The 13,439-nt window shown below is 27.4% G+C and overlaps 1 protein-coding gene across 2 annotated transcripts; it reads left to right on the forward strand.

The window, feature by feature from the left end:
- The first annotated feature begins 7,510 nt into the window (after window positions 1–7,510).
- Window positions 7,511–11,264, forward strand: LOC111040144 (kelch-like protein 2). 2 transcript variants are annotated; one of them, XM_022323904.1, is made up of 9 exons: window positions 7,511–8,218; window positions 8,879–8,962; window positions 9,026–9,260; window positions 9,320–9,495; window positions 9,570–9,666; window positions 9,761–9,917; window positions 10,002–10,090; window positions 10,160–10,323; window positions 10,922–11,264. In XM_022323904.1, the coding sequence occupies exons 2-8, from the start codon at window positions 8,910–8,912 to the stop codon at window positions 10,265–10,267; spliced, it is 915 nt and encodes a 304-aa protein (XP_022179596.1). In that variant the 5' UTR covers window positions 7,511–8,218; window positions 8,879–8,909; the 3' UTR covers window positions 10,268–10,323; window positions 10,922–11,264. The 2 variants fall into 2 exon arrangements, with proteins under 2 accessions (XP_022179596.1, XP_022179595.1); XM_022323903.1 differs by having other exon boundaries at window positions 7,512–8,187.
- The last annotated feature ends 2,175 nt before the right edge of the window (window positions 11,265–13,439 follow it).

Here is a 13,439-nt window from a genome sequence, read left to right on the forward strand (position 1 = left end):
ATCCTGTAATATGCTCATCGATCAAGTGGTAAAAAGCAATTTCGTTATTTGACTACCTATAATCAACTTTTAAGTTTAATATACGATTGGTACTCTAAATATATGGAGCCTACATTGGAAATTAAACCGTCGCGCGTCGAATCAACTTAAATTCCTCGCGTATAAAATTAAACGTCGATCAATGTAAATTACTCACTCTCGATTTAGCACAGAGGTTTAGCGGAGGATTGACTGATGACGTTTATTTAATACATTTAATCTATATTAGACTACATTATTGAACAAATTACGTTATGTTATTAAAGGTAGCCGGAACGGAATAAATTCCTAATCAATGATTTAATTAGATTCGATTCGATTTAACGCACCAATGGGTCGGACATATACGTGGGTAGCTGTAAACAAGGGGGATATATTCCTCCAAGCCGGACACATTGTTAAAATATTTAATAAATTAAACGTCATTTGTAAACAACTGATCATCTCTCTAAAAACGCCACTTCGTCTAAATACAAGCTACCTAAATAGTTTAATTAATATACACAAGATACCTACATTTTCATAAGTCTGTCGATAACACACTACGATACCTTGAAAGCAAACGGAAGAAACACGACGTTTTATCGTGCGATGGTTAAACCGGAGTCACCGGAACGTATAGTATTACATAGTACATACATATATTCCAAGTATATTTTATGATCATTTCCAATAATGCTTGATAATTACCTATATGATATAGGTACCAGGCACCAGCAAGGTATGAAAAATAATCTTACATAGGAAATCATTATGATTTCTAAAATCATTTAATTAGTTTAGTGAAAGGCTCAAACCAAGAACTACAGTAGCTAGAAGGAAAAAGTGGTTAATGTAATAATAATTTAATATAGGTAAGATAATAATACAACAAAAGTTGCATGCTTACAACTTACATGGGATATTTACCTATGTTACGAAAAATACAAAAAAATATTGATAAATTATTATACTTACCTATAGTTACCTATACTTACCTTTTGAAGTTTGATAGTCTCTCATAATGAGTATCATTGATATATGAATATGATTCTGTATTTCACCAATCGCCTTGAATATTAATTATGAATAAAACAATAAACTGTAATACACGTCTAAATGTCATGTTTATCATATAACAGTAAAAAAAAAATATAATGGCTACAAAAGTACGGATATCAAAATATGATAGGATTTATATTTAATAATATTATGTTGAATTTAACAATAATATTGTTATAATAAGTATTAGTAATTAGTATGATTATTTCGATAAATACATTTTGTGGTTTTTAGAAATTTAATATTGATTAAATTTATAAAATCTGTTGTATAAAATTAACAAAAACCAATGTTGATTTAAAAATGCTTCTTTATAAATTTAATAAACTGTTTATAAATTCAATGTATTTCTTTCTTAAATTAATGTTTGGGTATATAATTAATTATACAGATAAAATTTGTTGATTTTACGTATGAACTTTCTTAATTCAGTAATATATTTTTCAAACCACAAAAATAATTATTATTTTAACATAGTAGTATTTGTTAATAATTGAAAAACAATCATTATTGAATTTACTAATGAATTTTTGTTCAGTGTAGGCGTGTTTGCAGGGAAGGAGATCTTAAAAATCACCATGTTAGGAATCATAGTACCTTCCTAACCATTTGTACCCATCATTTATTTATTTACAAGCATACAGGCAGTACACGAAATACCTAATATAGTTACATAACTTGCTCGTTAATCATTAAGCTGTATGGGATGTTTACAAATCAACTTCGAAGAAGAATTAGGTAGATCTTAGGTAATTCAGAGGTGGGTAGGTACAGTAGAACTTCGATTAACCGTCACTGTCGGGACCGGGGCTATGACGGTTAATCGAATAGACGGTTAACGGACATTTTGCAAAAAAAAACGTGTGCATACATATATGTACACACATTTATTATATTTTTTACGTGTGTGTACTTTAAAAAAAAAATTACTTACATATAACATATAAATTAATTTTTATAACACATAAATTATAAACATACATACCACACATATTATAAAAAAAAATCTGTAATTTTAGTTTGGTTTTTTGATTCTCTAGCTTTTTTAGCAGCAATATTACGTATTTGACGTAGAAGTAAGACTTGCGTAGCATTTGACAATCGTCTAATCGCCTAATTAATTATTTTTTTCGGCGATGACCGATGACGGATAACAGAGAGTGACGGTTAATTGAAGTTCTACTGTATTAGGTAGTATTTGTGACACAGGGAAATGTTTTTAAGGGCCCACCTTAAAACACACTTCCACACTTCCAAATAAAACGTTATTACAATATTATTAAAACTGTACAAATTATCTTTAATTAATCACTATTCACTTGATTATAATTATTTACTTTTAGAAGCGCAACTTAAATATTTACTACATAATTATACATTTGTTACTTTCTATATTTTAATTTTAAAAAACCACGTTCATAGCTTACTTAAGTGATTGACAGAGTAAAAAGTCACTTGTAAAAACTACATAAAGACCAGCCACCAGGATAGGCATTTGTAAATAAATTATTTATTTTGCCAAGAAATTTAAAAAGCAAACCCACATACATACTATAGGTACTTCTCAGTTCTCACTAGCTGTAGACTGTAGAGACATTTGAATATTGAATACCCAGTAATTTCCGACACTTTAAGCTTCATATCGGTGTGTGAGTATATGACTGTGCGGTACGTGTTCGCGGTCGGATATTTGGGTCTTCGATTTAGATGACGTCACACCCGCTTATATGTGTTGTATCCGTTTTATAAACGTCTAACATAGCGAAAACTGTTTTGAGCGGGATAGGAACAGTCTGGCTGTATTCTAAGCTAAGCAACCAAATTTGCTTAGTATTAAGTAGGTGAGTATTTTACTGTGCTACATGGTTCTTATTTTTTCGGTGTCACAAATACAAGAAAAGTTCTAATTGTAATTGTAATTTATTCTTATTTTAATTTCATTATTTCAAACTCGAATAGCTTTTTTTGTATTTGTGACATCAAAAAAAATAAAAACGATGTCACACATTAAATTTTCTCCTCTAAATAGTACGACAATTTAGTTGCTTACTTGCCTTGGCTACAGCCTGATTTGTTCTATCCCCCGCAAAACAATTTTTGCCATGTTAGACATTTTGTTAGACGGAATACGGCTACAACACATGCGAGTAGAATGGAATGGAAGGAATGGGAAAACTGTATAAAATAAAATCGAGTTTGATATCAGAAGATTTGTAACTTGTGCGCCCTCTTAATATCAGGATATTTGTAACAGGAACTTATGATGTGATCGTGATGTCCAGTGAGCTATCGCCTTCGACACTCGCCGCCCCGCTGACGACGTGGAAACTGACGAACGAAGGTATATCGAGTAGCAACTAATCCATACATACGACCCTGGTCCTGCCGGACCTAAACTCGCTGCGCTGTACCGCTGTATCATGCTGTGGCGTCCCGCTCTATCGGTGCATGTTCATGGCCATATTATGTGTAGACGTTGTGTTAATGGTTGATATTATATGGACACCCTATTTATGTGGCAATGTATTGTGTCATGCCACTTATGCTGAAGTCATGTAGCGTACAATTGTCGCAAATGCTGCTCAACGATAACGCCCCCACTGTATTTTGACATTTTTGTACAAAAAACGTCCGTACGTAATACAAAAATTCAAATAACAGATGATAATATTGAGAATCGACTATTTAATTTATCCGTGGTAATTGCCAATGAAGGCTTTACAACGACGTGCCGGCAGTAACCATTGATATTTGGTGTTTAGTAATAATATTTAAAAACAAAAAAAAATTAATAAGATCTAACGTTAAATAAACGTTAATATAACGTTTATTTATAATTTATTATATTTATTATTTTTTATTTTTTAATTATTACACAATACCAAGACGACTCTTTTTATTCGCACTATTTATCAGCACTATATACGATGCGGCCGACGCGGGACGAATAGGGATATATGTTTTTTGATAAGTCAGATGACAGGGAATTATCTCCCCTATACATTTTTCTTTTTAAATCTAAAATTTTGAAATTAAATACGAGATTCCTTGGAAATTTGTTTACCCTCACCAAATAAAAATTCTACAGAAAAGTCGAGTACAATTTTAAGAGCGTTTGAATTCGATTTTTTTACAATTTGGATATTTACTTGATTTTTTTTTGTAGATGCGAATATGCAATTTTCTTATTTTATTGTAATTCAAAAACAAATTACTCAACTTTAGATACTTGAAATTTACCCCACATGTGTATTTTATCATTTCATATATTTGATAACATTTTCAAAATATTTTGACTCGTTTTGAGCTATTTACGGACATTTTCAATTTTTAATTATTTTAAGTTTTGTTTGTATAAATGTTAATACAATTTAATTTGTTAGGTCGAAAAGCTTGAAAATGTAATACAAGGCTCTTGATTTTTGTTTACAATATTAGTTGACAAATATTAAAAAGTCACGGGTACGATTTTGTTTTATAAGCATTTAAAGTCCAAAATTTGAAAAAAATTATCATATTGAAAAAGTAAAAATTATTTCTTATTAAAATATTTATAAAATGTTCAACTTTTATAGCTAAGATCAAAAATTTTTAAAAAGTTGCATACGAGTCATTAATTCTATATAACTGAAAAATATAAAAAATATATTAGCACAGTTTTTTAAGAGTTACACCAAAAACCCAAATTGATTTTGTTAAAAGCCAATTTTGAGTAAAAATTCCCTTATTTTAATTAATTTTTTATTGACCCCTATATATAAATTATAAGTACCAATCAGATTCATTTTTCTGGCAGAAATTAAACTGTTGAAGAGAATCTAAGCATTTTTACTGTCTCAAAAACATATCATTATAAAAATATATCATTTTTTTATAATAATAATTTAACTGTATTTTTTTCATACCTATTCAATTTTGATGGATAATTACTTAATTTCAGTTTAAATAACATTAATTCCTTAATTGACACTTGACATATTTTAAAGTAAGTAACAGGGATTTCCTAAATTTTAGATGTTTACATATTTACATAAAAAGTTAAAGGTGTAGTACGTAAAAACGAAAATTGTATAACTTGCCCCATTAGCCATTTAGGTCTGACACGCCTATGATTACATACTTCAATACTTGAATACTTAAAGGACCACGAAAGGAAAAAGTTTAAATTTATTTTATACTCAAAAAACATAGTACTCCGTGTTAAAAAAAAATAATGGTCCAAACTAAAAATGTTTACGACTTTTCGTTTGCGATATACAGGCATTTGAAGTTGAAGTTATACGTAATATTAAGAACTTCGATCACATAGCTGCGCGATTTTTCGGTCTTTGATGAACCTAAAAAAAATATTATAATATATATCCGTTAAATGCAGATATGTAAAAACTAAAAATCACTCAAAACAAACTTTCTCGTCTCCTCGAATAATAATATTTAAACGTTTACGAAATGTATTAAAATGAATATTAATACAATAATACATCGCCATACAATTCTATGTTAAGATATAATGTAAATATTAAATTTTTAGAATAACTCTTACATATTTATTATCTATTGCAACGTCATAATATATTATATATGCTTTTACGAATTACGATTCTAGGTATGAATCATCTATAGACTGCAATATTATGGCTACACAAAAATATTTTATAAGAAGTACCTATACGGCTATACCTATCACGAATGTGAGAACAACGTCTTAACCACTTAATCTAAACTCTAAATATAGGCTATTAAAATATGTACCTAATAAGTACCAGATTCAGTTAAATTCAGTATTTTTATTATTTTTAACAATTTTAATCGAATAATTGAAAAGAGAAAATTACACGAAAGCAATACGCCAATACCTAACAAATTTCGTTAGTAATTTACTGATAATATACTATAAAGGTAGAATCAATTTATTTATTATGTTATTATACTTATTGATTATTATTTACATATTTATTATTTAAATTTAATTCACTTAGCATTTATTCATGATATCACATCTTTATAATGCTAGTCTCATGGCTTAAATATACAAGGTTATTGCAATAGTACCTCCACTATATCATTTTATCACGTTAAGGAATTAAAATGGCAGCGTAAGGGGACGACGTATACTGGCTATATTATGATATTATATGCTATAATATGGACCGTACCCTTACGCTGCCATTTAATTTTTATTTGATAACAATTTGGCAGTGGTCGGGACGCTACTGTTTTTTTGTAGCACGCTAACGCTACTGCTACTCCCCCCCCCAAAAGTAGCTCGCTATCGCTAAAGCTACTTTTTTTTTAAAGTAGCGCGCTATTTCTAACGCTATTTTTTAAAAGTAGCGCGCTACTTTAACGCTACTTTTTTTTAAAATTTTTTTTTTGATTTGTTTAGATATTCACTTGTCTACTAGTCGGTCGCGGTTTTTCGCCCGTAATAGTGATAAATGATAATAAAATTTAAAATACTAATATACCTATACATTATTATTTATGGTTCTGTATTCACTATTCAATAATATTGTAATAACTAATAATGCTCTTATGATTATAGTCTTATCTATAATATATGATTATTGATTACTGATTAGTGCGGTCTGGGTTTAACCAGAAAAATTCAAAAATACTCTCATCTAGTCATCTTAATTAAATAAATAAACATACATCATAATAATTTTTATCATGAAATAGCCAAATAATAAATAAATTAATAGGTTAGAACTTAGAAGTAGCGATGAAATAATGAACATTTTCGCTACGCTAACCGTAAATTTCTAGCGCGCAATAGTGTTTCGCTACATCGTATAAATTGTAGCGACGCTATGTTAATCGCTACAGCGAAAGTAGCGTGCTACTGTAGCGTCGCTACAATTAGCGCGCTACTCCCGACCACTGCAATTTGGCTATGTGCAATAACCTTGTATATTTAAGCCATGGCTAGTCTTATAAATGACTCGTTTTTTTTTTTTACTTGGTAATTTTTTACACGGGGTTCTGAGAAAAGTTTTTCATGGGATATCAGTAGTTTTTTTGTAACATATTTTTATGTACCGGCATGTAATATGATTTACATGTTCTTATGTTTTTATTCATTAATTATATTATGTTAATTCATTTAATTTATTTTATATTCATATTCAATTTTTTAATGCATTATTATAAAACCAACATCTTTACCCCCCGTCGTTCAAAATGTATTTAAGGGGATGGCCATGGTAATTGCTGTTGATACACTTTAGAAACCATTTTAAAAAATAGAAACAAATAACAAAATATCTATTTATTATTTGTGACTACAATTATTACAACAGTGATAAAACTCGGTTATTATATTATTATATTACGGCGCGGAGGAGATAATACACGTAAACACTGCGTGTCGCCAGAACGAATACGATAAGCGAAGGCGCGGGCAACGGCGGGAACGCGTGATACGACTGATACGTATGCGGCATAAAGGGAGTAATACGGTGTCTGGCGTTGCTACGTGAAACGTTATAACTGAAATGGTCGAGCACAGTATTGTGTTTCTGCCTCAAAAACACTTAACTTATTTGCCAATATATTCGGAATTGTTCGACCAGTTTTTTCAAAAATGACCAAGATATAATCTGCACATCATGTCCGACCTATTGATGCCACAAACGAACCGATCCGTCAATTCATTAGCTGTGCAGGCTTGGCTAAAGAAAATGGGCAAATGTACACACATTCAATGGGCAAACTTTGGCTCGTATAATGTTCTACGTGATAACTTCGCTTCGCGTCACTACCGCAGTAGTGTAGTACGGTTGCACTGGATGTATATTATACATTTATACTATACCACGGTCGTCACTGCTCCGCCTTTTTTTTTTACTTAGCTAAGCGCCAGTACGGTCGCTCTGGATATCACGGCTAAATAAATGTCAATTAGTTTTTCAGATTACAATTATTCATTGATTTCACTATCGACGATTTACAGCTAAGTATCTAGGATTTAATTTTTCAGTGTATTTGTACTATTTGTGTATTGAATCTGACGTACAGTTACTCAAGAGTTTAGAAGATACATTGATTTTTGAAATCAGCTACGTTAAAATACCGACCGCAGTCAATAATGAATATAATATGGAGGTAATTCATATGACCATGATATTACACTTAGGTAGGTGGCTAAGCTAATAATCATTAGATTGAAAACTAAAGAAGGACATCCAATAAATGTTTTTTAAACTGTTTCTGTTATTGGCATTGTAAATAATACAAATAATCACATTTATAAGGAAGAGGACACCATATCAATATGTGTCGTCTACGTCTTACAAAAGTGTAACGTTGTGATTTCTGAATAATCTATTTAACTTTGTTATGATTAATATTGGAGCAAATTGACTTATTACCATATGTAGAAGTTAGGTATATTTTAATTTTAAAGTGAATTATAAGCATTTAAAAATAGTTAATTGTTTGCACGTTTTAAAATATTATCAAGATACAGTCAACAAAATTAATTAATAAATTAAAAAATAATCAAATAATACATTATGAAAAAAAAAGTAATCATTAATATAATAAATATCTTGTTATCTTAATAGTATATCCATGCTTTGTAGTATTATTATAGTACCTATTTAAATGTATACATATACCAACCATTTCAAAAATATTATATTAAAACTGTATACACCAATATAGCAATAAAACCACATTATAGTGTAATATTAATCATTTCTAAAAATATACTTTACTTTTTAGCTATTTAAAACCTATAATTATTATATTATATTATTAAATAATTTTGATTAAATTACTTCTCTTTTATTAGACAGCCAAGTAAATTCTACTCAATAAGTTTGATGAAACAGCGACGTCAAGAGTCATCGTATGAAAAATTAAATGAATTACGCAAGTTAGAGATTAAAAAAAAGTGTTTATATTTTAATATAATATATTACTAATTTTTTTTATTTAGAAACGCTACATTGTGTGATGTCACTTTAAAGACAGCTGATGGTGATACCATACAAGTTCATAAATGTGTTCTAATGAGTAATTGTATGTATTTTGAAAAAATGTTCAGTGAGAGATCTGAAGAAAATGATCAAAATTGTATTCATATAACAGATATTAACAGTGATATTTTGCATAATTTGATTGATTATATTTACACTGGTACTTTGATTCCAATCCACGAGGATATTGTTGAAGTAATTATTTGTATGCTTCTAAATGACTCATAATTGTATGGCATCTTTTATTTTTAAAGAGATTATTGAAAGCAGCTGATATCTTACAACTATTTGATGTTCAAGATTTATGTATTGAGTTTCTTCTGAGATCAATCAATGGTGAAAATTGGTTGAACATAAAAGCAATAGCTGATTCAAGAATGATGGTTAATCTGCCAATTGTATGTTTTCAATGGGCTCTAAAAAATTTTGAGTTAGTGACATTTTTTTTTACATAATGTTATATATTAAAGAAGTAAAATAGTCTGATGTTTAATTATTTTACAGTGAAGTAGTCAGATGTGCTGCATTTTTGACTTTAGATATTGAACATCTCAAACAGTTAATTGATAGCGATGAATTGTATACCGTAGAAGAAGAAAATGTTTGTATCAAAGTTATATAATGCAATTTATTTTCACATCTATTACATGGTATATTATGGTACATAATTCATTAAACAAATTAAATATTTACAGGTGTTAAATGCTGTTATATTATGGGTAAAACATGATGAAGGAAACCGAAAATATTTTTTGTCAGAATTAATTACATTAATTAGAGTGCCACTTACGAATTATATGTATGTGCATAGATTACTCAAAGAAGAACCGCTTATTACTTCCAATCGTATATGTGAGTATATGTGATTTCAGATTTAACTGTACTTTTTATACATAAAATGTAATATGATGTTTACATGTTAATGATTTTATTCAGGTTTTGAATATCTTACAAAAATACATGAAGATTTATTTTACAAACATAATAAAACTCCTAATTATGATACAGTAAAACGCTCACTAAGGGTAATTAATTAAAGTTATATGATAAATTTATTTTTTTTATAATATATTAAATTATTATTATTTTCAAAGTGTTCTATAGCTCGTAATCTACCTTGTTTTCCATGTTATGTTGCTGAAAATGATACGAACGAATATGATTCATCTTCTGATTTGGATAATGAAAATATTCCCACATAAAATTGTTTTCTCAATAACGTTTTACATAGGAGGAAAGAACTGGAAAATATTTTATGGTGATTCATTTTTTTAATAAAATAAAGTCAACATCTTCCATAAAGTGAATCGTAAAATAGTCTAATAATTAGATTAAACATTTTTTTTTGTAAATTAGAAAATCTTCTCCTTTATGTATAATTTTAAACTTTTAAATTATTATTTATACTTGAGCTACTTATTCATCCAATATTTCAATGTATTAAACTAATATACAACACAGCATATATTATTGTATTCTGTTGTTATCATGTGTACACAATAACAGAATAATACATTTTTATAAATTCAAAACAATACAAGAAACTTTAAAAAAACTATGAGAAGTGAATATGTAGTTTTTTACTTCGGCAATGCTGCAAGATTTTGTACTTGCATTTTTTGTTGAAACTTGTCATAGACAGCAAAAATTCTTTAGGGGGAAAAGAAGGATCCTTGTATGTACTAAGTGCAAGAAGATTCTTATAATATAATAAATAACTATGAAATTTGAACTAATAAAAATGTTATATAATTGCACATTAATATAATTCTATGAGGTATATTTAAGAACAATTGTGAAAAATTAAGCTATTGTACGGATAATGCCGTATCTCTACTAATTTTATTATTTTCTAGGTGCAACATACTAGAACTATCCATTTTCAATATGAACTCAAGATCGTTTTACTTTTTGGAGTTTGGAATATTCAAAATGAATTAAACTTTAATATTGTTGTTAAATTTATATTGTGTTAGTGTTACTACCTATACTAAATTTGTTAATCTTATCTTTATTAGCTTGAATTAATAAAAAATTTTAAAAAACCCAAGTTGAATTAATCACTTAAGCATGTGTTCTGTCTTATAAATGTGAGTAAAAGTAATACTGAAACTATTTTCGGATAGAAATTAATGAAAAAAAAATTTTTAAAGTCAACGATCAATATTTTGAAAGAAGATTCCCAAGTTTAAAAAAAAATGTTCACCAGGCAGTATCATTAATTTTAAATTTTTTACAATTTTTGATATTCAGCAGTTTTTAATTATTTATACATATATATTAGGATGAAACACCCCTGTCTCTGGTCAAAATCGTTTTTCTTATGCAATGATTTATCATTGAACTCAAATCTAACACTTCCATTTACAATGCCATACTTCACGACCACTGTACAGAATAGCGGTACCCACTTGTCCACTTTTTTGGATTGACTGACTTGCTATTGTTTTTAAATATTACAATTATGATGTTTTGATAGTTTAATCTTTTGATTAAGTTATTTTTATTTGTTTGTAGTACTTATATAATTAGGTACACTTAAGTTATTTTTAATTTCTTGTATAAAAGATTGAACTGAAAATTGAAATTATTTTATCTACCTAAATTTATTGATTTAACATTTTTTATATTATGTTTAATAATGTATAAATATGGTGATTAATTGATAACAATTATTAGAATTGAATTTACTCAAAAATATTCTCAAGCTGTAGTAGATAGATCATTTGTCCTATGTTGGATGTTTAAGTAAATGATCAATGAGATATAATATATAATATAAATATTTAAAAATAATTATTAATTTATTTTTTAATTATTTTAAAATAATTATTTATAATTATAAATATATAATTATACTCTATAGTATTATATCAAAATATTCAACATTTGTGTTTATATTCAACATACATTGATAATATAAATTACAACTTCTAGAGATATGACATTGTATAATATTATACATACCTGATTGTTATATAGTAATTTTGAAACTGGCAAATAATAAACATAATATTTTTTCATTTTAATATAATCTTATAAAATATAAATTTAACTCAAATTATGAAAAAAATATTCCAGCTTAATCGCTATAGTCTTGAAAAATTTACAAGACATGTAGGTATGTAAAATATTTATTTACTATCTAAATATTATTCAGAAACAAAATGAACCAACTCAGACTAAATATGTGCAAGCCGTGACAATATTCATTATATTTAATTTAAAAAAAAATATTTATGTGATGAAGATGTCTTTATAAGCAACAAAATACTTACAACGTTAAATGTAATGCATTTATAAAATATTACATAAATATTTAATACTGATGTTATAATATAAAATAATATTAAATTGTGTGTATCTAATTCATGAAACAATAATTATTTTGTATTTTTTTCAAGGTTCTTAAATTGTATAATTATCTTTGAAAAACCATGATTCTTTCAAAATACTGAATCAGTATTTGAGACCATTTGTTTTTTACGAATTTCAATTCAAAGGTTACACAGTATCAAAATTTTTCCACTTCACCAAATAATTGAGGTAACCATTATATGAACGACAAAACGATTATTTTTCTAGCACCATATTATTATAAATCATTGATTGAATATTTTTGGTGGCATGCTATGAACATAATTTGTTATGAGTTATTACATATAACAATTAAGTTAAAAATTGAGTATTAAATAATAAATGCGAATGAACTTTTGTCAGACGCCTCAACATTTAACAAGTTATACTAGAGAAAATTTAAATTAAACTTTTTATGTAAAATTACCATGTATATATTCTTTAATAGAACTTTGTGTCAAATTATTATTATCCATCATTTTGAACATTAATTTTTTTCAAATAGATTTCTATATTCTAACCCCTTGTAAGATATGCATAGGCAATAAAATATGCAGTAATGCGGTTACCTCATGAGTCTATTCTATGGGTTACCTCAGACTGTAACTAGCTTAAAAAAGTCAAAATATTTCAAAACTATTTTAATAAAATCGTTTGAAATCAAATTGCATTACCTTTCGTATGTAGGAATATTGTGTATATTATTATTATAATTTTTAGTTGAAGTACAAACTACAAAGTAACCATGAAGTATACCTAAGTAAAATTTTTTTCTAAATATTCTACTTTAAATTAGCCATATAGTATCGTTATGAATGTACAATCAAGAGATTATTATTATTATTATTATTATTATAATTAGGTATATGATAAAACAATTATGACAGAGTAAAATAATGTATGAAAATTAGGTACTTATTTATTTTGTATGATGTATTGATGTAGGTACTAATTGGTATATGCTAAAATATACATTAATTTATAAAAAAATATTTCCAGCATATCTAATTTTACAGA

Source organism: Myzus persicae, unplaced genomic scaffold (genome assembly GCF_001856785.1).
Source record: "Myzus persicae strain clone G006 unplaced genomic scaffold, MPER_G0061.0, whole genome shotgun sequence".
Taxonomy (NCBI): Eukaryota; Metazoa; Arthropoda; class Insecta; order Hemiptera; family Aphididae; genus Myzus; species Myzus persicae.